The following is a 27,650-nucleotide window of genomic DNA, read 5'->3' on the forward strand; positions in this document are numbered from 1 at the left end:
TATATCAGAAAAATCCAGAAACTATTTTTTATGTTGAAAATCCAGAGTAGGGATGGAAATATTGCAAAATATATTCCTTGTTATTGGGAGTGTAAAGTGCTAAAGAGAAGAACTTAAGTATGAAAAGAAAAATCTTTCTTTTAATTCAGCACTCATGATTAAGTTACAAAGCATTTAAAATGTGTTAATCTAATCAACAACACGATAGATTTCTGGGATTGCTGAACTGGTGGGCAAAATAAATTATGCTTTGAGTCATACACAAAGAGAAAAAAATCAATATATTTTGGGATAATACTATAGTTGATTTAGCGACACCATATATATGCTCTTTTTCTTTGACTTTGCAAGAGTACCAGGAAATGAAAATTGTACGTATTTACAATTTGAAGTCAAATGTATCAGAACAAGAATGAATTAAATGCCTCTCTTGGAAATAATGTATTGACAGAGTTTGACACAAAGAAAAATAGCTAAGATTCTACAGCTCAGAAGAATTAAAAGATACTGCAGTAACACAAAATTGACTTTTAATGTACCAGTTCATTGTATCTTACAGAAAATGAAAACATATTTTTTTGGTAATACAGTTTGATTCTTCTCCTCAAAGTTATACTTGATATCTATTAAATGCCTTTAAATATTGGTTTTCTTTTAATCAGGTGGCTTAATGACTTTTGTATTTTTCATCTCTTTTGTTGTACATCCATTGCTGCTCTGGCAGTAGTGAGCTATGATACAGTTAACTTCTTAACAAAATGATGTCAGTTATCCATTGATATTTCTTAACGCATCCTATGCTAAAAACTGATAAGTGATTCCCTTTTAATCCTCCCCTCCTTAGTGGTCAGCTACTCCATGAGACCACCATATTCTTTGGAGTACTAGAATCAAGAAACCCAGAATGGCTGCCAGCAACCAAATTGGAATCTCCTTTGAGTCTACTTCTAATTGCCAAAATAAAAAGTGACTATATTATTGCATAAAATAACACTTTGACAGGTACCGGCCCCCTTTCCATGAGAGAAAGTTTAAATTTACAAATGCCATATTTGGCTAAAAATTACTGTGACACAATATGACAGCACTCATTTAAAGACGGCTTCCAGTGTTAATGTGACCAACTTATTTTCGTTCTTATATTGTCTTTTTATTTGAATTGCTTCTTTTTGTTTGGGTTTTCCAATGTGGATGTCTCAGTGAAATGTGCAGACATACTTTGTTCCTTATATGGTCACCAGTGTTAATTATGGACAAATACATTAAAACAAGGGTTCCCAGCCCAGCCTCCCATCTAATCTCTTTGATACTCTTGGAATCTACGTCTGAGGAGCGATTTCTGAATTAGCCAGTGTTGTATCAACTTTCTGTTGGGAATTGTATTAGAATAACCTTTCTTTTTCAGACCTGCTCAGTGAGACATCTTGGGGAATGAAGTAGGAAAATAGACATTTGGTGGAAAAACAGCAAAATGAAAACATTAAAAAGACTCATTCAAGTAGGAGTATAAAGGGCATGGACATTCTGATCCTTTGAGCAAAATGAGAAGACAAAAATTCTGCTCAGCAGTATTCACTGTGTTAAGACTTTTTGTTTTTTACACGAATGGAAAAATGATGTGTAAGTGGTATAGATTTTAATCAGCTAACAGTCACTCCAGAGATTTTGATCAGCACCAATTCCTATACTAGTAAGTATTTAAAAGTTAAGAAATACTACTACATTTAACATTACAAAGGTAGAGTTCTGGACATAACTGAAAATTAGATGCTTGCTTCAATAGAAATTTGTTCCCACTTGTATTTCCAACAAAATTATTGGAACATACATAATAATAGTTCAAGTATGGACTTCTTCCAATGAGCTAGCCCCCATATTTGAGGTGTTAAAGTTGTTATTTGGGAGATAGTCCCCTCTTTAAATACTATGTCATATCATCCTAGACCATTTAGGTATCTTCCTTAATTTAGAAGTGCAACTTCTATTTATACCACCAGTGTTTGAGTTTAAACTTTACAAACTCTTTGGATTTATAGTTTTGTACAGTTTGCATATCCAACCTAACTTAAAAATGTGCAGGCATAACATTGTCATCTTTTAATATTAAAGCATCTGAACATTTTCAGATATGTTTTTGATGAAAGAAAGGACCTACTTTCATTACAATATTTTGTCTGAATAATATACGATTATAGTTATGGTTTCATGGACTTCCAATTGTTCTACACCTTCCACACACATAACTCTATAGAGTAAATTTATTAGAATTCTTACAGAGCTTTAAATCCAACCACAGTCCATTCAGGAAACAGATTTATTTACTCATGTTCATGGGAGGAAAATCTACATAAAAACATTCATGAAAGCATACCAGCTATGTCATACTTGGATTATTATAGTAAATCCCATTTATTAGAACTCATTGTGAAACAATGGGAAACCATGAAATGTAATTTGAATACAAATATTGGTCCCTGTGGGATCTCAGCAGTCATAAAAATATAGGAAAACAGAGCTTCATTTAAGATTGGAGCTGCTAATGTGGAAAATCGTGTTTTGAAGCTGGACTTAACCTTTTATTTAAAGCCCTGAAGATTTTAGTGTAAACTCTTTGATGACAGCTTCAGCATTTAAGTTAAGCCTAATGATGACCAGCAAGGAAAGTGACATCATTAACCACATTTTCTATTTGGGATAAGGTTTAGAACTACACTGTTGACTCTTCCCCCCAAACACAGGCACTAGTTGGGTTCTCTAGTGTATATACAAATAGGAATAATAAGAATTTTGAAAGTTGCATCTTTGTTTCTGCATTAGGGATTCCTTTTATAATGTAATTGATTTTCATATAATGTAAATATGAAATATTAAATAAGTTTAAAGTTATTTTTATAGGACAATAACATTTCATAGGCTAACAGAAAATCAAGCTGCTAAATTTTACAATTTTTCTGTCCAGCAGTTTATCTATATAACTGCCCTGAGTAGATGCTAAATGCTGCTTAGCAAATGGCCCTTAGAATTTAAATACAACTCGGTAAAGCTACTCAAAAGATAAAACAATTCCTCTTAGACATGTGTAATTTTAATTAAAAGAAGGTAGAAGTCTTTCATTGGTTAAATATTATCTGCTTATTTATGTGTCATACTTCATATAAATGGGATTATTAAGGAGTTTTAACTGTGCTTGTCACTATGGATTGGAGTCCATATGATTTTTTTTTTTTTTTTGGTCAAAAAGGCAGGATTTAAAGAGTAAAATATTCTGTCTGTTGAGGACTTGAAATATTAACTTTTAGAAAGGTATAGATTGTTCCCTTGTGAAACTGAGTTTTGTATAACCTCTCAGTTTATGTAAAGAAGCCTGTGTTTCAAATGTGTTGCTCTAATTTGTTTATTGTAGTGCATTTCAAAATTGTACAAATGTGTAAAGTTTGTGCTTGTGGAACCTGCTGTTCTGAGTAGCTTTACTTTCCTTAATTTAATCCTAGCAATTCTCAAGCTATTGCATGCCCCGTTCATGAAAGGATACTTTGTTGGGATGATACAGCTTAAACAGTTTGGCTCTAAGTCTCCTTACGTAGAGCTTCCCTTAAATTTATATTAATTTATAATATATACTGAATGATAGCTTTACAAAAAACAAATCAATGAATTGGACTTTATGAAAATGACTCTTTACAGTAAGTAAAAAAGGGTTATCACAGTTTTGGTAACTTGCATGAGTTCATATTGGAAAAAAAAACCTTTCACATGTTCTTAATGACTTTAAAACTGATGCGCTCTAAGGGCACATTCAGTTGTATGCTCTGAAGCAGTAGACACCATACAGCTTATGCTTTTTATCTGGAAAACCCACAAAGCGCACTGCAGCCTCAGTAGGACTGCAGCGCCTTCTTGGCCTAGAGATAGGGTAGCGGACGCTGCCATCCGCCAACCAGCCCGCATCACAGCGGTCATATCCGAGAATTTTCCAGGCAGCAAATATCTGGCCCACTTTTGCAATCTGAGCACCATCATTGAGACAAGCTTGCACCGCTTCATCATAGGTCAGTTTGGTGGGGTGGATCAGATAGTAAAAACGGCCTGTAGAGAAAAGGAGACAGAGTCAATGGGCTGGTCTTCAATTGAGCCACACAGAGATAGAAGGAGACAAAAATAGAAGTGTTTCTCAATGAAGGGGGATATAGAGCAATGTTTGTAAAATTTTGGGAACATAGAAATGTCAATTAAATGTAGTGTCCCTAGGTCACTTCCATTAAATTAGTTTTTTCCCTTGCCCCTTAATATGTGTCCAGACATGCCCCTTTTATAGCTTTAAAAAGAAAAGGGAAATGGCAGATGCAGTTTCTGTTAGCTAATTAGTGACTAAAAGAGCCCTTCTGTGGCACTAGAGAAGACAGAATTCCACGTTAAAAGCAAGGGCTATTTAAATTCTAGCTGTAGCAAGACTGAACCCCAGCACAAGTTTCTGGAGAGGCAAAATTTGAATGTGAAAGGATCAAAACACATTCCTGATATAAAAGTCCATTTAAAAAAAAATCAAAAGCCCTCAAGTCCTTTTCATTACAGGTATCAATTAGACATTATTCTCATTCAAAGACTGTGTATGAAAATGCATAAAATACAGGAAGTCACTTGCCACAGATAATACGTACTCAGAATGTAAACCTAGTCTGTGTTGGTTCACTAGCAAAGAAGACAAATTTGTTTATTTTTTTCAACTTCCATTTGTTGAAATCCTGACACCTATTTCTCAATTTCACTAGAAAGACAAATTAGTCTCTATCACTTATTGAATGGTGTTAATTACTGAGATTCCTTCAATATGTATTAAATATGTGTAAAATGTATAAAATATGACTTCAACTGACTGAAAGTGATAAATACACACAGACTGAAGATTTTCTTATGCGTCTTAGTTTTAGGTCGAATCTAATCAGACTCTCTTACCTGATTAGACATTGTAATATGATGTTCCCCTGCCCCTCATTAGATATAGGTTACTGAAGTATAAATTAATGCTTGCCATTTCTTTCTAGACTGAGATGATGTGATTTGGAGAAAGGGTAGTGGCCACCGGAATATTAACTAGAGGTTAAGTACAATCATCTACACCAGAGTTCAGCAAACTATAGCTCATGGGTCAAAATTGGCCTCTTACCTGTTTTTGTAAATGAAGTTTTACTGGAATGCTGCCATCTCCATCTGGGTTTAGTATTTTGATGGCTGTTTTTGTGCTACAACATACACATTTACAATGAGCCATTGTAGCAGACACCATATGGCCAGTAAAGCCAAAAATATTTACTATATGGCCCTTTACAGAAAAAGATTGTCGGCCAGGCACAGCAGCTCACGTCTGTAATCCCAGCACTTTAGGAGGCTGAGGCAGGCTGATCATGTGTGGTCAGGAGTTGGAGACCAGCCTGGCCAACATAGTGAAACCCCATGTCTACATTGAACAACAAAAAAAGAAAACACAAAACCAAAAAACAAAAATTAAGTAGGCGTGGTGGCACGCACCGTGGTCCCAGCTACTCAGGAGGCTGAGGAGGGAGAGTCACTTGGGAACCAGGGAGGTGGAAGTTGCAGTGAGCCCAGGTCGTGCTACTGTACTCCAGCCTGGGTGACAGACAGGGTGATATCCTGTCTTAAAAAAAAAAAAAAAAAAAGATTATTGACCCCTGACCCATAATCTCTTTCTATTTTTCCCAAAGCATATCACTAGGGACCTAAAATATAAATAATGGGGCCAGGGCTTGCTTCATGGGTGTGTGACCTGTGCCACCACACAGGGCCCCGCATGGAGAAGGGCTCTGCATTTAGTTTAATGCTCTGCTGTCACCATCTTAAAATTTTTAACAGTTTTGAACAAGGAGCTCCACATTTTCTTTTCTTTCCTTTTTTTTTTTCTTTTTATTTATTTAGTTTTTCTTTTAGAGATGGGATCTCACTATGATGCCATGTCTGGTCTCCAACTCCTGGGCCTAAGCAGTCCCCTACCTAGGCCTCCCAAAGTGCTGGGATTATAGGCGTGAGCCACAGCACCCAGGTCACATTTTCATTTTACACTGGGCCGCATAAATTATGTGGCTGGTTCCGAAGACAGCAAGAGAAGGGCTGAGAGGTGTATGAATAAAATGAATCAGTCATCAATACTGCTGCAACCTTTCCTTCTGCTTTCACCTTGAGAGTTAGTTCTACTTTCTTTTTCTTGCTTACTCCCCACTTTGTCCTGAGCTCTGTTGATCACCTATGAATAAGTGTTTATGTGATTGAGAGAGGGAGAACATGGGTAATAATGAAGGCACGCTTACTTTGATTGAGAGAACCATATCCTATGGAGGGCACACACTGGCAGCATCATCTTTGACAATAGGTAACAGACCTCAAGCCACATAACAGTTTCAATTGTTTCATATAAAAATGGGATGAAATAAAATGTAGGAGTACTGGGAATATGTACTTTTGCTTGACTTGTGTGGATATTTAAAAATTATGATACTCAAGAACTTTTTATATCTTTTTAAACTAGAGCAAAACTTCAAAGCTTGTTTTTGTTTGTTTTTCTAAGAAGATAAGATTAAAAGCCAAGTGTAGTGTTACAGTATGGAATAGTCTCTGAGATAGGAAAGAAGGCAGTACAGTTATTATCTTACCATTGAAATTGGATGTAAAACAGAAAACATCATATCTGCTTTTATCTTTATCCCAAAATCCGTAGTTCCTGACTCCGGGCACTGTGTTCTGGCCCCCACAGGGCTCTCTGGGCTTTGTGATGGGATATTGCACAGAGCCATCACTGAGCCAGCCGGCATTGCACCAATCCAGCCCGCCCCGCCAGGCATCGTACAGCTGGTCGAAGGAGGCGATCACAGCATCCTGGTCCAGACACGCCTGCTGCGCCTCGTGAAAATTGAGATTGTAGCGCCCCAGTCGTGGAAAGTAAGGGAATACCACACCTGTCCAAAGGAGAAAGCAAGGAGTCATTAGAAGCCCCAAAACTAACAACCCCACCTAGTTGGTGAAAAACATAACAGACCCTCCATCAGATGAGACAGTAGTTTTTCGTCAACTAGCAACTGTTTCTCATGATCCTTTTCCCCTTAAAGCAGCCTCTCAGTTCTGAGCATCTCATGATCAGCTTTTTTATTTTATAACTTCAATGATTTACTGCTTTAGCTAAGGGTTCAACTCAAGTCTTAAAATTCTCCTTTCTGAAGAGATCTGTCCACAGATTACAGTTTCTAAATAGCCCTCCCTGAGAACTTACCGTTTGCTGCCAGTTACTAACCCTATAATGGGTTACTACTGAGCTCTGTCACCTAGGGAAAAAGTCAGTATTGAATACTAAGAGTTGGTGGCAGATATAGAAATAGTCATTGCTGAATACTAAGAGCGGAGGGGATGTAGTGCTCCAAGAGAAGATATTTATCAAAATTCACAATGCTTTTCTTGGTAATTTTTCCTATATAATTAGTAATTAGTTTTATGTAGTCTTTTAAGTGTATAAAGAAGCATATTAACAAATGATTCAAATGTAGATATATAACTTTTTACATGTTCGTCTAATAACTTGCAGGTAAGTAACCTTCACTTAGGGGGGATACTTGTTTGGAGAAACGTGAAAACGAACTTGTCCAACCCATGGCCCGTGAGCCACATGTGGCCCAGAACAGCTGTAAATGCAGCCCAACAAAAATGTGTAAACTCTCTTAAAACATTGTGAGATTTTTTTGTGATTTTCTTTTTTCTTTTTCTTTTTCTTTTTTAGCTCATCTGCTATCATTAATGTTAGTATATTTTATGTGTGGCCCAAGACAGTTTTTCTTCTTCCACTGTGGCTGAGGAAAGCCAAAATATTGGATACCCCTGCTAAAGTGGACTCCTTTGCATATCTAACAAGAAAATAATTAAACAACCTTATTTCAGATTAATAAGACAGATCTGTACAGTGAGGCATGCCTCCATAGAAGGCATCATGGTACTCTTGTATGTTTATTTTTAATGTAGCCCTTAATCTTATTTTTTTTCCTGCCCTTAAATAGCACGACTAAAACAAGGGCTTTCATTTAAAAGTATTTCCATTACTATTTTTCAACTTCCACATGTATATATTGCAAACTGAAAGTAAGGGGTTTGAAACATTTTTATTATAAACAGGGAAAAAAAAAGCTTTCCTAAGCTTGTCCTATAAAAGGTAGGTACAGAATAGACATCCATTGATTGACTAACGCCAAATAATTAAGTTAAATATTTTGAGGACAATAGTTCCTTAGCAAATGTAAACAGTGTGACTTCGCATTTGATTTTGCCTAGGAAGATGTATGGCTTTCCAAAACATTTCTTTTGGTCAAATAATTATGGGAGGTGACCGAGCTGTCTCACAACACTCTCTCCAGTTTCTTTAAAGGCTAAGGATTACCAAATAAGAAAGCAAAGTTGCATCACTTGCTGGACTTTGAAAAGGACCACTGTGTCAAAGTATTTCTCCCATGGTTATTAAAAGATAAGTAATTTTGAATCATTATTCAAGGGCTTGCCTTGAATTTTTGAATATAATTAGAAATAATTAGTATTTTGGCATGTGGAATGCAAACATTTGTCCCACTGACACAGTAATTTGGTGAGTTATAGCACATGTGCTATTTTATGAGACTGCAGACGCTATTCAAGATGATGTACAAACTCACTAATAGCATAACCAGTACACAGGAAATATTTCTTTAATAAATTGTCCTAGAAGACTCTACAAGAAGAAATTTCAATGGCCTCAAATCAAGTCACATCCACTGAAGGCCTCTGTAGGACACGTTCGTCTCTGTAGGGCAATCCAGCTGGCACCATCCATGAAAGGCAGAGATCCAAGAAGGCTTCCTGATCTCATTCTGCCTTCGCAGGTTCTTGGCTGAAGGATCTATAAGCTGAATCAGAGCCAAAAGGAAGGAGTAAAAGCCTCTCTTGGTTGCCACTAACTCCTGTGGTGAGGGGGGAGGGAAGGCCTGGAGATGGTTCTATCTAAGGAGGGCTCTGCCCAGGCACTGAGCTGGGAACCCAGTGAGTGCTGGGAAATAATTATTATGGTGCCCTGGTCCCTCATATCTTTTATCCTCTTTCCTCAGCAACCCTGGGAGTGCTGATGAAAAGGAAAATATTCAATTTATTCAGTAGAGATTCCTTTTAGCTAGATCTTAAGTGACAGAAAATCTCAAAGTATCTCAACCTGAAGAAAGAAAGAAACCAGGGGGGCTGACTTCCACTTCCAAAATGGCTGAAGATGGTAACACTGGAGAATGCAGAATATTTTAATTTATACTAATTTTAAAGACCTGGAAAATCTTTCAGGTTTAAATTCACTGTAGTGTATTTTGGTGGACTCTCATAAACATCGGGACAAGTTTTTCTCTAGTAATTTGTCCTTGATTAACCACTGAACATTACTTAAATATGATTTAGTTCCACATCCAGTGCTATATATTTTTATTTGAGTTGTTTTCAAATTTAACATAATTTCATACAACCATTTTTTAGCGTCAAAGTGAAATGTATGTTAAAATTCTTGTATTTTTCAATTGTAAGAATTGTCAATTAAGTGTTGTATCAGCTCAAAAGATTTACTTAACAAATTTGAATATGCTAGAAAGAACATATTCCAAGTAAATCAAGGTAAAGCTCTATGCTTTACTCAAAGTTTTAAAACTTTCCTTGTATTCTATAAATTTCACATACACATTTCAACAGTAAGATGTATCTTACAAGCAGGGCCATTTTTGGAACTTCATGATTGTTAGTATTTTATTTGTTTACTTATTATACTTCTGGCTAGTTAAGATTTTAACATCCAATTTCAGAAACCTTGGCTCTGTAGAAAAAATGTGCAATTCTTACAGCTGAATTCTGGAGCAAATGGTTGCTTTTATCCAATGTTGCAAAAATAAGAAAAGTTAAACTTTTGTGGATGGGAAAGAAGGTGGTATGATTATCCAAGGAATATCTGACTAATTTATCCTTCATACTTATATGTCAAAATATAATCAAAAGGGACACATAAAAGTTAAAGTAAGCTTTAATAATTACATAAAGTAAATATTTTTAGTCGTAAAAAGGCAGAGAACATCTAGCATAAATAATATTACCTTCCTTAGTGCCTGTCGTAATGCTTATCAGTGCTATGCACGTATCTGAAATTGTGTTTCTATTTCTGATAATTCTCAGACTATAATTTTGTATATTTAGCCCCATTTTCACCAATGGAAGATAAATACAATGGAAGTTTGGAAGCATAAATGTCATGTTTTTCATATCATTATTTGTGTATTTATTGATTGCTGCGCTCAACTGAATTGCTGATTCTGTAGTCCAAGCTTCTTCCTAAATTCCTAGTGACACTCTTTTGTTACATCTGTATTAAGCTTGTTGCTTGTTGCCTGCTATTTCTAGGTAGGTAATTGGTGGCAGTCAGAGGGCTCTGCCCTATCCAAGATTCTGTATGAAAATACTGTGTTTCCATATCTAATTCCAACACACATGGAGGTCAGTCTTTGTTAAGGATTTACAATTTTTATTTATTTATTTATTTTTGTTAGTGTGATTATATGGACAGTTCTTAAACAACAACTAACAGCAAGGCACTGTGCTTGGTACTCTATGATATAGGTACGGATGTGGCCTCTTCCTGTATTTGACAGGATATATATGGTTTGAATCCAAGACAGAATAAATATATGTAGTTTGGATATATATATGGTTTGAATCCAAGGCAGAATAAAAGCTTGTAATACAAATAGGAGCTATATAATTTAGGCTACATGAAGAATTTTTTTTTCTAATTGGTAAAATTCTTTAGTGTAAATAGCATTTAAGCTGGTATTAAAGGACCAACACAATTAAAGATAATGTGCAATTACAGTTGGAAAAGCAGCTCAATCAAGGCATTTAAAATGAGATGCTTCCCTGGCCCTTTGGTGCATGTTAGAAGACTGACAGGGAGCTTGAGTACCATTGCCTGATTGGTAGATAGTCACATGTAAGAATGTAACTGATAATGAAAAAGGTTAAAAATGAGAACAAGAGCTGATAAATGATAACCAGAAGGTATGTCTTTTGCCATGTGTGGCTCAGCACAGATTCCAAACTCTTACGCATATAAATCTGCTGCATCTTGAGTTTCTATCCCAGAATACATGGAGAGTGTCCTTAGCTTATGTCAAGTTTTCTCAAATTTTATTTTTATGGCTTTTATTTTATTCTTGTGGCTATCTTAATTTGTTGTAATTTTACTTTGAAATATCAATCCTCATCTTACTCTGAAGTATATTTAGATAAAATAATATCCCATCTGAGTTTTTCTTGAAAATTATTCAGTGGTAGTGGGAGTAAGAAAGCAAAATAAAACAAGATTGGCTATATCATGATACTTTTTGAAGCTGGATGATGATATATGGATTCATTACACTATTCCTTTTACTTTTCCAAATGTTTGAAATTAGCGACAATGAAAAGTTAAACATTTTTATCCCACCCTGTCACCAATGTGAGACTTAATGCAGGCAAGCTGGAATGCTGTTGGTGGTATCTGTTATTCACATTTTTGCTTTGAGTAATTTCTCTTTCTTATCTATGATGCCCTTTCTCCTCCTTTTTCATGCTCATTACCTTTTGAAAGGCTTATGTTCATAGTCCAAATCAAGTATCTCTTTTTTTTTTTTTTTTTGAGACTGACTCTCGCTCTGTCACCCAGGCTGGAGTGCAATGGCGTGATCTCGGCTTACTGCAACCTCCGCCTCCTGGATTCAAGCGATTCTCCTGCCTCAGCCTCTAGAGTAGCTGGGATTACAGGCATGCACCACCATGCCAGGCTAATTTTTGTATTTTTAGTAGAGATGGGGTTTCACCATGTTGACCAGGCTGGTCGCAAACTCCTGACTCCAAGTGATCAACCCGCCTTGGCTTCCCAAAGTGCTGGGATTACAGGCGTGAGCAGCCGTGTCCAGCCAAGTGTCTCTTTCTTAAGAATGGTTTCCATGACTCCCACATTGCATACACACTTTTTTGTATTTGAAAGTTTAAACACTTTGTATCAAACATTCTTTTACTTATAAACTATTTACTGAGCATGAATTCTGTTCTTGGCACTTGAATGTCCTCAAGTAGATCATGTTTAACAGACAAAGAAGTTTACAAGTGTTTACAAAACAAAACGTGATTAGAACTATAATGGAAGTCTGCATAAGGTGCTATGAGAACATCATGGAGGAGGGAGATTTAACAGCTACCATGAGCACAGGACAGGTCCTAGCTTATCGCTCCAATAACTTTGGGCCTTTCAGAATTTTCTAAAGCCTGAAGCTGCTGAATGCTGCTGTTTGTTTAAAGCCTCTCCTTTACCAACAGAAAATTTCTCCTTCTTGCAAACCCTCAAATCACAGTGGAGTAGAGCATAGGCTTCATGCAATACATTTGGTATCAAATTCCAGCTCTAGCTCTTACTAGAGCTAGCCATGTAATCTTAGAAAAGGTGTTTGTCTTAAGCTTCATCTATAAAGAAGATTGACTGAACATGAACAAAATAAATAGAACATACGATTATAGAAATTTGTTTGTGCCTACTTATTTTACTGACTTCTGCCTTATTTCATTAAATTATTTGAGAATCTTTAATGGACTATAAGATTGTTGAATGAAAAGAGCAAAGATTGGAATTCTTTCCATCTCATGGCACCAAAACAGCACCTGTAAAAATATATATCAATTAAATTGGTTTCTTGGACCACATTTACTTAGCTCATATGCATATATGCTATATGACAGGGAATGTTCCCTAAGCATGGAAATCTGGAGATTTGCAATGGTGCAGAGCCTGGGAGAAAAAAATTATTTTCTTAGTCCCGTTTCGGCATCTCTAATTGTGTCTTGGAGGAGCCCTGATTTGACCCTATAATGCATTATACTGTAACATAGGCTGAAGCTCCTTTTAAACAGTGACCTTATTATATTGTATTTATTTTTATTATTTCCTTCTACTTCTGGTAAGTTATACTGGTTTCTTTTTATTTAGAGTTCAATTTTGTAAAATAAACATAGTAAATATTGCATGTGAATTACTTAAGTTTAGGAAATATTTTGCTATATAAACGTAGGGTTTTAGAAGAAAAAGTAACAACAGATAATAGAATTCAAACTCGTTTAAGGATAAGTGACCCGCCCCGTTACAAAACTGATATTGACAGAGTTGAGGTGAACCTAAGCCTCTTAATGCTACTAGCTCAAGGCTCTCTCCAACCTCTGATAAATAGTTTCAATTAATATTTGATGACATACTGTCTTCTCTAAGTCAACTCCTTCCATCCTGAATAATGCCAATGTTCATGGATATTAATGTGAATCAATAAAAACTTGAAGCACAAAGTGGCATGTACTCAGGGGCCAAGAACTACCTATGAGAGACAATGAAAGGTCACAAAAATGTACTTTACGATGTTGTGCAATTTATTAGATGTACAAAGCAAATAAATCTCCATACATGTGATAGGATTGTATGGGATTCAAAAGGTCAAATAGTCAGTGATATGCTAGTGGACCAAACAGACATTTTTCCCAAAGCCACAAATCTGTCCTCAGGGATAAAAGGAGCTTCTAGCAAGCATACACTTAGAGTTTTATGTAGATAAGGAAGGAAAGCATTCTCTCAATGCTGCCAAAATCCACCCTTCAGTGTAAAATAATGCTGAAATTTATGGAAAATAAGATGTCCTGTGATCCATGAGAAACTAAGGAGAGAAGGGTCTCTAGAGGGTGGAAATTGGGCAGAGGGGAGGCAAGGATGGCAAGGACACTTTTTATTGTACAGGTTTGTACACATGTTGGTTATTGAACCTATTGAATGGCCTACATAGTTAAGAAATAGAATTCTCCCACAAAATGCCTCGACCGAATGGCTAAGAGACTCTGAACCATTACAAAATCACTTCTTTAGAAGAATATTTGAAGAAAGCTAAAGATTACTTTTTTGTTGAATTAAGGTTTTGCAGTCATTTTACAGAATACAATTACATATATTTTAGTTAGCAGATGTCCTTTACAAAACATGCCATTATTTTGAAACTGAGATAATTTTAGAAACATAATAAAAAAGTACACAGTCTGAATTTCTCAATAACCATATAATGGAATTGAGATGATTTTGAATAGCATAAGGCAATATCTGAAAACTGTTAATTCAGTTCCACTGCACATTTCTCCTAGTTACAAATAGCTTCAATTTTGCACATAAGCATTGTGTATGCATTTCAAACATGAAAGCTGGAATCACAGGCAGACTGTAGAATACAAAAGAATAGAAAAAGATGCTAGGCAAGGACTTTGGTTTTTAACTTTATTACTGTGTTAACCACTAGACATTACTCCTCATAAAAAAAAGCAACTATTAATGACCATTTCTATGTTGAACATGACTTATAGATACCTACCTTGTAAGTCCAGTGCTACCACAGCAGTATCATCTTCTAATCCTTCAATCACCTCACACTTATATCTCCCATAATCTTCCAGAGTGAGGTCTGTGATGACCAGAGAAGCATCATTATCACTGCCTCCCTTCAGAAACACTCTACCCTGGTAGCCTCCATAGGTTTTTTTGTGGTATCCCATGGAAACAAAAACATCCACTTCCTTGAGGTAATCCAAAGTTAGCTTGGTCCACTTAATTCGGATTTTATGGATTCCTGAGCCAAATGCTGTAGGGTCTCGATAAAATTTACACGGCAGTGTAACATTGCCACCTCTGTGTGAGAACACCTTGGCTTGCTCTGCTTCCACAAGTAGACGGGGGCCATTTTCTGCTATAATTAAAAAGGAAAAAAAAAAGAAAATAACTATTAATATACTTTCAGACATTTTGGTAAAATGAAATATATCACATATATAGGATATCTGAAAAAGGATAGCTTTGAGTGGTTAGCTTCTCTACGTAATCTCTTTTGAACCATATAGAAAGGGATCTCTAATAACAAGAAGGTATCTCTAAAGTAGTCATGTATTTTAAACCAAAGGGGAAGAAGTTACATTATCGTCAGTAAGAAATATTGGATATAAGACTCCATAGTCATCTGAAGGTCAATGACTTCATAATAAATTCTATTTATTATTGTTTCAATTTTTTCTTCTACATTTAAATATCAAAAATATAGAAATAAGACCAAGAGAAGTGAGAGAGTTGCATGACGGGTTCGTCAATATAAACCCAAACATTTCAAGGGAAGGTAAACCCAGCTGGGCTTTCTAATACAATAAGTTTATATTGTACTTACAGGCAAAATATGAAGCAACATGATTCACTTTCATTGTACTGTTCTGGCCAAAGAACTCAGAATATCCTCACATTTATGGCTTCTAGTCAAATATACACCTGTGTTAGGCTCTTCTGAAATATTTCAGGAAATATATATTTTGTTTTCACAGGAAGGTTAGACAAAGGTAATTTTAATAAATGCTTTTGACAAATTCCAGAAGATTTTGAAATGTATTCCTCAAAATTTGAATGTTAAAAGCGTATCCAAAGTTATACTTCTTTTCTGATTAACCAAATAATTATTTGCTTCTTTACTCCCTTAAATATCCTTCTATTCTCTCTCTTTGCTTTCTGCTATGTCTTGTTTTGCAGTTGTCTTATTACTTCCACCTTTCCTTTGCTTGTCCTTTTGTTTTCCTCCAAGTCCTTCCTCCAAGAACTCTATTGCCTTCCAAAGAACACAATATCCTGAGTCTGCCAAGTTAGCAGGTCTGCCGTTTTCTACATACCAGCTGTTATTTTCAGATTTTGGCTTTCTCTGGGGTTTCCCCCTGGCTAGTACATTGTGCTTCTGACCTTGACAGTGTCTCTTGAGGATGTGCAAGATTTGAAAATGAGAAAGCGATATAAGAGCTCCTGGATATGGATATCTTTGTGTTTATACACAGCATTCAACAGCTACCAAAGCTGCCCTTCACACAACTCTGCAGACCTCCTGCCTTGGGCAGATAGGTGTTGAATAATCTTTTGCCATGAATCATTTAAGATGTCCAAATCACTGGGAAGAGTAGCCATGTTGAGACACACAATTATTGAATGGCAAATATAGGATTCGGATTTTAAAATAGAAAGTATCCAAAAAATAGACATAACATCTCTATTTTTATAATATAGCAATCAGAATTAATATTTTAATGAGCATATAATTTCATTGATAAAAGTGAGTCCCAAGCCTCAAAAAGCTGAAAAGTTTAGCAAAGCCATCAATGCCCCTCACTTTGAATAGATAATGAAATGCGAGGATAATGGCTTCATTTATTATTTAGTTAAGAGGAATCACAAATCCAGCTCATTAAGCATTTCCTTTATATTCCATTCTTGATCTCATTATTTAGGACCATAGAATCTCAAGATATAAAAGATAAATCTATGTAATTCTACCCTACATAGAATTTTTTCCTTACAATATCCACAGTGCCTGCATCCAAGTTCTACCGAAACATCTCTAGTGTCTTCTTTCTAGGAGGAGGAAAAAGTGCTGTTGACTAAGTTTTCTCAGTAATGCCTGAGGGTCATAGGGAACATTCCCTGACCAGTATCTTGTGGGGGGCAAGGGTGGTGTGTGGGAACACTCCAGGAGCTGGGCCTTCCCATACTGAAACGTAGTTTAGATATGACACATAGCTACAATAGGTCTCAGTTTCATTATTCTTCCACTTGTTTAGTTCAAAATCAAAAATAATGCCCAAATGCACTGGCATAGAGGATATCATGGCAGTTGTGAACAAGGGCTCTAATATGACATAGACCTTGGTCTAACCTCTCTTCCTCAATTTACTAGCTCTGTAGCCTTGGGCAAGTTGTGCAAACTCTAAGCCCTAATTTCCTTATATGTGAATTACAGATACTATTACCTACAATATACAATTAACCTAATACACATAAAGCACTTAGGACAATGGCTGACTGATATGAGGTGTACACTAACTACTAAACTGTTCCTACTGCATAGATTTTACGCAGTATTTTCCAACTAAGATACTGCCCAATATAGAGCATAATTTTGTCATATATTAGTCTTCCATAATTTCACTTATTTATAAAGTTTTGAATCATGTGGAGTAAAAAGTAAATACATAAAATGCCACCTGTGAGACTTGGAAATAGGAGAGTTGGAAATTTGGGAGGTTTAGCGTAATCATAAACTGTTCCAGAATGAACACAAGGTCTAAATGTTTTATAAATTAAAGGGTTAAGGCAAAGATCAAAACTCTTGTATAAGGGACTCAGACTTCTAATTTTTTTCTGTGGTTAACTATAAACCATCTTGCAGTATTTTAGAAGTGTAGGCTTCTGATTTTGTTTTTGTTTTACTTCTACTCCAGCGTTGTGAATAGAGGATGACTTGTGTGGTATAATGTTGAAAATTAAGCAGACACCAAACATCCACTGACCCTCACCCAAAATAGTTTTTTAACAAACCTATCAAAATGTATAAAATTCTACCATTCTCATTTGTTTTGGGGTGTGTGTGTGTGTGTGTGTGTGTGTGTGTGTATGTGTTGAAGTAATAGATGCCAGAAGTCTCTGGCTGAAATTCAAAGAACCCTAGCAAAGGTATGTAACATATTTAGTGACCAAGGCCATTAAGGTTCCTTAGGCTAAACCTCCAACATGGCCTTGAGAATAATGTTTTCGTTTGTTTGTTTGCTTTTAGAAGATCTACACTGCAGATTATACAGCACTGAGCCTGGTTGGAGAAGTGGTCTGTTGTAGGTTCTCCCATGCCTTAGCTGTTGGACTCTGATAAGTCTACCTCATGAGAATCTTGAGCTTGCAGTTCTTATCAGGTGCTACGTCACAGGTTGTCACCAGAGACCAGCCAGGAAACACACTGAATTACACAGGGAAACGAAAGAGGTGAAGACAGAGGAAAGGGAACCACAGGCGTTGAATACAAACTTTGCACACTCTTGCCTAGAGAAAGTCTTGAATCTGATAATTGGATTTAAACTCCTGGATCAGTTTGAAATTAATTTGAAACTGTTTGATTGGGGCTGGGTGCAGTGGCTCACACCTATAATCCCAGCACTTTGGGAGGCTGAGGTGGGCAGATCACTTGAGGTCAGGAGTTCGAGATCAGCCTGGTCAACATGGTGAAACCCGGTCTCAACTGAAAGCACAAAAATTAGACAGGCATGGTGGTGCATGCCTATAGCCCCAGCTACTCAGGAGGCTGAAGCAGGAAAATGGCCCGAACCTGGGAGGCGGAGGTGGCAGTGAGCTGAGATTGCGTCGCTGTACCCCAGCCTGGGCAACACAGAAAGACTACGCCTCAAAAAAAAAAAAAAAAAGAAAGAAAGAACTGATTAGCAGGCTGTTGCATAGCAATTGAAATGCAAAAGATAAAAATAAACCTTGATCATTAGAATGAGTATTGCTTGTTTTTATTTAAAAAAAAAAAACATGGGAAAATAAATAAAACTAGCATACAAGTGTCCATTTCCCCTTTTCCTTTCAGTGTGAAAAGGTGCACATAAACACTTGCATAGTGTTGAAGAGCTTAATTTTGTCCATAAATGAGGCTGTAAGTTGAAATTGGGGAAATTGAAGATGTCCAGTGGGGGACTGAAATTTTTTAAAGTGCAATTTACAAGTAAATAAATTCCCCATTTCCATTAGTGACAATGACTTGAAAGATCTGATGCCCTTCAAAGCTCAGAGTTGTCTCCAGGGGAAACAGTAGGGCCTGGTGAGAACACTAATGTGGACTCACTGAACCGCTGGGGCCTCGTTATTATCTTACAAATTCTGCTGTGAAATCCAGAGGACATCATTTAGTTTCACCAAATAATAAAAGCAATGGCGTGAGCAAACAACTGATCTTTATACTTGCTATGAAATTTAGATGAAGACTTTTAAACAATAGGACAAGCACAACTGGAGAAAAACAATTTAAAACTATGACATTGGACCACTGCCTATTGTTCTTAGTTCTATTAAAGGCATAAAAATTTATTTGGCAGTTTATACCCACAGAAATCTAGGTGATAGAAAAAAGGAAAGGATGCTATGGATCAAAGTTTGTGTGTGTTTTTGGGTTTTTTTTTTTTTTTTTTAAGACAGAGTTTCACTCTTGTTGCCCAGGCTGGCGTGCAATGGCACCATCTCGGGTCACTGCAACCTCTGCCTCCCGGGTTCAAGCCATTCTCCTGCCTCAGCCTCCTGAGTAGCTGGGATTACAGGTGGGCACCACCACGCCCTGCTAATTTTTTGTATTTTTTAGTAGAGATGGGGTTTCACCATGTTAGCCAGGCTGGTCTAGAACTCCTGACCTCAGGTGATCCACCTGCCTCGGCCTCCCAAAGTGCTGGGATTACAGGCATGAGCCACAAAGTTTATGTTTTTAATCCATACAAAGTCACACCTTAAACTTAGGTCATTTGTAGTTATAAATTTTGTGAATCATCATGGGAAACAATGACATTACATGAAATTGGGAGCCCTCCTGGAGAAAGACAGGGATGATAGGTTGTCAGGGGCTTCCTCGCTCCTCTCTAGAAAGCCTTTCCCACTAGAAAGACTTTTTCATCCCTCCATTCTCATGGTCCTTACACCACTCATTTTGAAAGTGAAGCCCTTGGGAACCACCCTGATACAAATCAAAATTTCAATGCTAAAAAACAAGTTTGTCTCGGTGCAAGCTAGCCAGTCTTGATGTTGGTTACTTTCTCCACCGGTGTATGGATGAAGTAGATTTGAGATTTTTTGATTTTCTAGATCAATAATAATTAAAAAAAAAACCCAACTAGGAAATGTATTTAAGATGGCTAAATAAGAACATTAAAAATAATCTCTCCAAGAAAATGCTCTACCACCATCATTTAATTTTGTCCATTGTGGTAAAATATATATTTAAAAAATTGCGTTTTAACTATGTTTACGTGTATAATTCAGTGCCATTAATTACTTTCACCTTGTTGTGCAACCATCACCATTACCCCTTTCCAAAACTTTTTCATCATCCCAAACAGAAACTTAATTTCTTTCTGACATTCCAAACTGATAGACATAGACTCAATTGTCAGCTCCATAATGAGTTATTTGAAAAAAAAAATGCACAAGGTTTTAAAAATAGTTCTTCATTTTGTGACATTTGTTAACACTTTGGTAGATTTGGATGTGTAATACTAACACTTTGGAAGCTGTTATTTTCCTTAGGGGAGCCAAAGCCTGCAGGAGAATGAGCAGCCAGGATGAATTTGTGTCCATCACTGTGCTTACCATGGTCTATTGCAAACAATCACTCTGCCTTGTTTATGTTGTTTCTCCAGCATCAACATAGTGCCTGATGCAATAAATGTCTGTGACTGAAATATACTAGTGCTGCATACAGCTTGGGCCTAGCTATGGCAGTAAACATGGATATCTGAGCTTGCTTCACACCATACTACCTCTCTAAAATGAAAACACTTTATAAAAACAATTATGCACATTAAAGACACCATGTTTAAGTAGAATACGTAATTTAAGCATTTGTCTCTCATTGTAATTTACACATTACATTTGAGTAGGACACAAAATTTAGAAAATAAAGAGTGCTTTACTTATTAACCTTTAACTTTATCATTATTTTGTTTCCTTCAGACTGGAAGAAATCTAATTTTTCCTGAAACTGCTCATCTGGAGTCAGAGGAACCTATCTTTTGGTCATGATTCTAATGTGTCTAATCAGATCGCATCAGAAACCTTTCCAGATGCCCACCCCCATCCATGCTGACCCTTTCCCTTCGCATCCAGCCTTTACTGTTCTTTCAAAGAGTTCATTACTTTTATCAGAGACCAAGTTTTAGCTTGCTTCCCCAGCTATTCTTGAATGCAGAGGATCTTGAGTCTCTAGAAGGGAAGACAGTAAGGAAGGTAGTAGAAAAATGATCTCATTCTTGCCTTGTGCCCTCACCTACTTGATTTGAATTTGAAACCTGGAGCTGGGTGCAGTGGCTCACGCCTGTAATCCCGGCACTTTGGGAGGCAGAGGTAGGTGGATCACCTGAGGTCAGGTGTTTGAGACCAGCCTGGCCAACATGGTGAAACCCCGTCTCTACTAAAAATACAAAAATTAGCCAGGCATGATGGTGTGCACCTGTAATCCCAGCTACTTGGGAGGCCAAGGCAGGAGAATCGCTTGAATCTGGGAGGCGGAGGTTGCAGTGAGCCAAGATGGCACCACTGCACTCCAGACTGGGTGACAGAGCAAGACTGCGTCTTAAAAAAAACACAAAAAAAACTGGAATTTTTCTCTGTCACATCTCTGCTTTCACCTGCAAGTTTAAACGTTGACCTGAAGATACAAAGGAGTATGTGTGCTTCTTACCATTTGTGAGAATTCAAAAGTTTTTGTAGTGTAGTTTGACATAAAGTATATCTGAAAGGATTCACAAGAAACTAACAGCCTTGGTAGACTATGAGAAGCTGAGAGGAAAAGTGAGTAGAGGAAGGCTTGGGAGATTTTCGCATGTACACTTCCATATTTAAAAAATTTTAAACCATGTGAATGTACCACCCATGCATAAACTAAATAAAAATCTTATAAAAATAAACGTAGAAGTTGAGGGAATTTAACAAATAGACGAAAACCCTTTGTCTAGAGTCTCTCTACACAAGAAGCTGGTAGCTGTAATTATACTATATTATTATCATTGAAGGATTATATTTTCTCAGTATACCTATTGCTGTGTTACTAAACATGTTATCTTTAAACGTGTATTTAAAACATGAAATACATGGTATCACATTTCCGTATTTTTTAAAGATACTATTGCCAAAGATAGTAATTGTTGTCTAGTTTTGAACCATAAAGGAAAAAAACCTAATGCTGAAAATAGGATAAGTGGAGATCGCTCTTTGATATAAAGTGATTGGTGCTGTTTTTCATCCTCTGTGACCTGCCTTTTGGTCTCACAGGCTACGAGATCATACTCCTCCCATCCAGCCCACTTCCCAACCCTGCCAGGGGCTACCTTCTCTGCACCCACTGTATAGTCTTCATGCTCTGCTCTTCCCTATCAATCTACAGCTAAATTGTGTTTTTATAATTTCTCAAACGGCATGTTTTGCCTTCCTGTTGAGATCTGCATTATCACATGTGATATGCTATGAAGCATTCTTGTAGGTATTGACCAAATCCATCATTTTCTCTTTCCTTAGAGCTAAATGGATTATGTGATGGGAAACTGCTCAATACCAAAGTATAGTATTGTTTTGAGTGATGCTGATCATGAATGGGTACTATGTTATGATCATATCCATGCTTCATAGTAAAAAATGAAGATAAATTCTATCACTATTTTGGAGCCTGGAGGTTTATCTATGGCAATGTTTAAAAAAAGTTTTTCAAGAACAGTGAATTCCTTGCCCCCGCAAAGGATATCTAAGACAAACCTTTTCCATGTAATCTTATAAATGTGAGCCTCTCTGCTTGAGATGGGCATCACGAGGCCCCAAGGAGCTCTAGGAAGTCAACTGAACATAGTTTAAAAATCACTGTTCTGAGATGTACACCAGAAACTCTGATAATATCCTGATAAATATTCTGTCTCCTCTTAATTCTCTTTTCTTAATCTTTTTTTTCTAGCAGGAAGAAGTAAAGTGTGAGGAGGAAGTTTAGCTCTGTTCTGTTGATAAAGTTCTTTGTGGCTTCTGACTTTCCATATTCATTATTTCTTTTCTTTTCTTAGCAGTTATAGAGTATTAGTTAAGCATATGGACTATATCTCTTTCATTGCATCACTTAACCTTTCTGTACCTCAGTTTCCTCATCAGTGAATGAAAGTAAGTCATCTTCATCCCTGGGTTCTTGTGAAGGTTAAAGGAAGTAATTCACATTGAGAACTTAGCTTGGTGCCTGGCCTACAGTGAGTGCCCAGCTCATGCTGACTCTTACTAGCAAATATTTACATGTCCAAAGTGTGCCTGGTGTACAAAACAGCTTCTATCTTCTACACTGTCTTCTTTACTGTGCTCTTCCAGAAGGCAGTTCCTAGAAAGTATTGGTTCCTGAGAAATTTACATCTCATCAACTCTTGAGGATGCCTAATCTAGTGGTTCTTAGCAAGACAAGAGTGCATTTCAGGACTACCATTTTAGAAGCCTTTTTAAACAAACTTATCACTATCTTTCCACCTATGCCTATGTCTTTGTCATCTATATCTATATCATCTATATCTATACCTGTGCCTATATCTATCCATCTATATCTACATTTGTATCTACCTATATCTATAGCATTCAATTCCTGTCTGCCCCTTCCTTTATTTCCTTGGTAGTTTCAGACAGTTTGTATTTGGGGTGGATGTGGAATGTGTATATTTTCAGTTGCCATCCATTCCTTGCTCCTCTTACCCCTGTTAAGAATCACAATGGTGGCCTGTGAGAAAAGCTATTTTTTTTTTTTTTTTTGAGACGGAGTCCTGCTCTGTTGCGCAGGCTGGAGTGCAGTGGCGTGATCTCTGCTCACTGCAAGCTCCGCCTCCCGGGTTTATGCCATTGTCCTGACTCAGCCTCCCAAGTAGCTGGGACTACAGGCGTCTGCCACCCCGCCTGGCTAATTTTTTTGTATTTTTAGTAGAGACGGGGTTTCACCGTGTTAACCAGGATGGTCTCGATCCCTGACCTCGTGATCCGCCCGCCTCGGCCTCCCAAAGTGTTGGGATTACAGGTGTGAGCCACCGCTCCTGGCCCAGAAAAGCTTCTCTAAAGCCCAAGACCAAACTTTATTTTTCTTAGTGATTTTATTTCTTCTGAAATGTAGTTATATAAATTGAATGGAATAAGATGGGGACCATTTTTACCTATTGCGTCATGCAAAAGATGCCATGAAAAGGCTTTGATGTTGCTGTGTGTTCATGTATGGGTTTGGAGCACAAGAGCCAACCTGCCTGAGTTTAATCTCATCCTAACCACCTAACAACCATGTGACCTGGGACAAGCTATGTAACCTCTCTCAATTTCGGAAGTTAACCATCTTTTAGCTGGGATTATAGGCACCCGCCACCACGTCTGGTTAATGTTTGTATTTTTAGTAGAGATGGGGTTCCGCCATGTTGGCCAGGCTGGTCTTGAACTCCTGGCCTCAGGTGATCTGCCCCCCTCAGCCTCCCAAAGTGCTGGAATTGCAGGCGTGAACCACCATGCCCAGCTGGTTAACCATCTTTATACCATCATATGTTGAGTGCTTAATGAGATGACCCAGGTAATGAACTTTTTATGAGAAATACACATAGTAAGTGATTTTAAATGTTAATATTAATTTATTACTATTATTATCAATCTTAATTCTGATGTAACTTGTTATAGATGTAAAAATAATCTTAGTATCTTTGTCAACTTAGAGTTGTCTGCTCTGGTTAATAATTTTCAGAATTTAAATTTATCTGTGTTATCAAAGATTTATGGATAAATAACTAGCATTTAATTCTTATGTTTTAGACCTAGAAAACACAAACCAGGTTATCATAATTATAGAGTGATTAAAGAACACAAGAAAATGAAATAAAATTAGAATATTTTACTAATATGTTGAGTGACATTCTTAATATAAACATGGACTATATACTCTCTAGGATTTTAACTATATTAGAGGTTTGTTTCAAAGGATATGGGGAAACAAAAACATTAGCATGAGTCATTCATCTTCATTAGGCTGTAATTATCTACCACTCCTTAATTATTGGAAATATGCCTTGATGTGGTAAAGGCATAGAGCTCAACTCTACTTGTCTCCGCTCAGACCACTTCCACTTTGTGGTGAAGTGTGAGGTTAAGTAATTTGTAATCTGTAGAATGACACTGTTGGTTGTATATACTGATAAGGCTAATGTCTTCACTTAGTAAAGAAGACATCAAAATAATCCCATCACAGGAGTCAATCCTAGAGGCAATAGAGGATCAAAAGGAACTTTGATTTTTGACTTTTTTACCTAGTAAACATGAATCAATAGCCTACAATGGGTCAGGTAATAAGTTTAGTGCTGAAACAAAACAAAAGGTAAGTCAAACACAAATGCCCATGTGGGCAAGGCTGAGGGGAGTGAAGAGAGTACCTGGACATGATGAGGATGATAAGGAGTGGAAAAGACTGTACGTATTGTGGGGAGCACAGGCCCCGTTCTAAACAGGCAGCAGATAAAGGTTCCCAGTGATGCTATCTTATGAGGATGAAGGCTGAAAAATAGCAGGCCTTTGGATTTTTCAACAGAGGCTAGAAATGCATTTTTAATGCAAAAATCTCCTATATCCAAATGCTTGCAACTAAATTAAATTTTTAAAAAATCATATGAGAAAAGTAATTCCACACATCAGTGATCAAGGTTCAGACTCTGGGAAGTGAATATGTGCCCTCTGCATTTTCCTTTATCCCACCTGTCGGTATTGAGGGTCTTCAAAACTCATACCAGGTCCATCTCCTTCCCTTTATCTGCATATCTCCCCTCCCCAGGTGATCTCATCTGGTCCCATAGTTATAAATACCACTTATGCGCTGATGATTCCAAAACATTCTTGCATTATACTTCTTCCTGAGCATGAAACTAGTAAACCCATCTTCCTGTTGGTCCTATATTGAATGACAAATAACTAACTTGAGTCCCTCCTCCCTCACCCAAATCTGTTCTCCCAGTCTTTCTCAATTTAGTTTATGCCTCCATCATCCATCCTTTGGTTCATGCCAAACTCTAGCAGCTGAGCTTGATGTGTCTGTTTCCCTTAATTCCTACATCCAATCTATCAGTAACTGCTGCCATTTCTTCCTTCACTTTTTTTTTTTTTTTCCAAATTGGTTCATCTCCATCCTTTTCTACTGCTACCATCCTGGTCCCTGCCACCATGATTTCTCACCTGAACTTTCAAGATCCTCCTAAAAGGTAGCCTCACCTTTACTCTTGGCCCACCATAACCCATTATTCACATGGTCTTTTATAAATGTAAATCATATTATGTCACCCCTTGCTCAAACAAACCTTTTAAACATTTTCAAAAGATTTTGGAATAAAGTCTGAACTCTGTACTCTGGACCACTTATAAAGTACTGTGGTCTGCCTCCTGCCTACTCTCTGAAAGCACAACCTCCCCTCTGACAGGCTGCAGTCTCTTGGGCTCCTTTCGGTTTGAAACCATTAAGCCTACACTAATCTCAGAGAATTTGCATTTTCTACTTTTTCTCCCTGGAATGCTCTGCCTCTGGTTTTCTATGTGACTGTCTCCCACTCATTATTCAGATCTCAGCTTGATGTCCTTGCTTAGAGGGCACCTCCCATACTTGTCCTCAATGGCGAACGAATGCCATTGAGCCCACTGCCCCCTCAGTGCTCTCTCACAACCTTTTTTCCCTTAAAAACTTTTTTTTTTTTTTGAGCCCTAGTCTCACTCTATCACCCAGGCTGGAGTGCAGTGGCGCAATATCGGCTCACCGCAATCTCCTCCTCCCGGGTTCAAGCGATTTTCCTGCTTCAGCCTTCCAAGCAGCTGGGACTACAGACATGAGACACCAGATCTGGCTAATTTTTGTATTTTTAGTAGAGACAGGGTTTCACCATGTTGGCCAGGCTGGTCTTAAACTCCTGACCTCAAATGATCTGCTCCCCTTGGCCTCCCAAAGTGCTAGGCTTATAGATGTGAGCCACCGTGTCTTCCAAAAAAAAGTTTTATATTTATTATTTATATGTATATTTGCTTTCATTTATTTATTCAATTATGTACATAAGCCAAATAATGAGTTATAAGAAAAAAGGCCGAAGTTCAAGAAGCTTTATTTTGGAACACACTTTGATTTTAATATATTGTGGGAGGTCTATAAAATGCTGTTACTATATGCATCTTTTAGAATAAGGTATTCTGTTTATACGGAAACATTTAAATGAAGCATTAACTATCTAATCAGCTTTTCAGTACTTTGGTACTTTAAGCTCTTAATTAAGACCCTTTGTTAATGACTGTGATAAAAGACAAAGCAAAATGAGGATATAAAAATAATCATATGCAGATTTTTGGAGTTTTAAAGCCTGACAGCATAATTGACAACACTTTTCAAGAGAAAGTAAGAATTGTTCATAACCCGTATAATACTGGAGAAGAAAATTTGAAAATTTAAAACTTTATAATTTACCTTTCTGTGCTGAAAAAACCAAAAAGAAAAAAAAAAGATAGAGAATAAAAAGCCTTGTATAAAAGTGTTCATTATTTTTTGCTAGCAATATTATTAGTCATAGATAATCGTGAAATCATTCTGAACAAATATAGTCATCTAGAAAGAAAATATATTTGTGTCATGTATCTTGTAACGTATAAGGCTACATTATACATATCTTTGACTTACATGTCTTTCCTTTCACCTGCTCTTTCTCTACCCTTCAGTAACTCTGAGCCAAAAAGACAAATATAATTTCCAATGCTTTCCAGGAACAAGCTAAAGCAGGGAGGGAAGCAGCATTTCAAATAGAATCAGCTGGAAGTGGAAATCTCCTCCCTTCAAGGGTATGTTTTCAAAGGCGTTTTTATTTTAAACTTTCAATCCCTCTTTAGAAATAAGATAGGACTCTCCTTTGTTCCTACTTTTTTACCTAATCTCCATACTTGACTGTAG

General features: G+C 37.0%; 1 protein-coding gene across 2 annotated transcripts in view; it reads right to left on the reverse strand.

Annotated features, from left to right (window-relative positions):
* Positions 1-508: 508 nt before the first annotated feature.
* Positions 509-27,650, reverse strand: part of HAPLN1 (hyaluronan and proteoglycan link protein 1) — an 82,825-nt gene continuing 55,683 nt past the window's right edge. The window contains exons 3-5 of one of the 2 annotated variants that reach the window (XM_003261564.3): positions 14,472-14,843; positions 6,663-6,965; positions 509-4,086 (exon numbers count right to left, since the gene is read on the reverse strand). In XM_003261564.3, coding sequence (XP_003261612.1) covers positions 3,797-4,086; positions 6,663-6,965; positions 14,472-14,843 — 965 coding nt within the window. In that variant the 3' untranslated portion in view covers positions 509-3,796. The remainder of the gene's footprint in view (positions 4,087-6,662; positions 6,966-14,471; positions 14,844-27,650) is intronic. The other variant, XM_030800927.1, reaches the window with a different exon arrangement.

Source organism: Nomascus leucogenys, chromosome 2, assembly GCF_006542625.1.
Source record: "Nomascus leucogenys isolate Asia chromosome 2, Asia_NLE_v1, whole genome shotgun sequence".
Lineage (NCBI taxonomy): Eukaryota > Metazoa > Chordata > Mammalia > Primates > Hylobatidae > Nomascus > Nomascus leucogenys.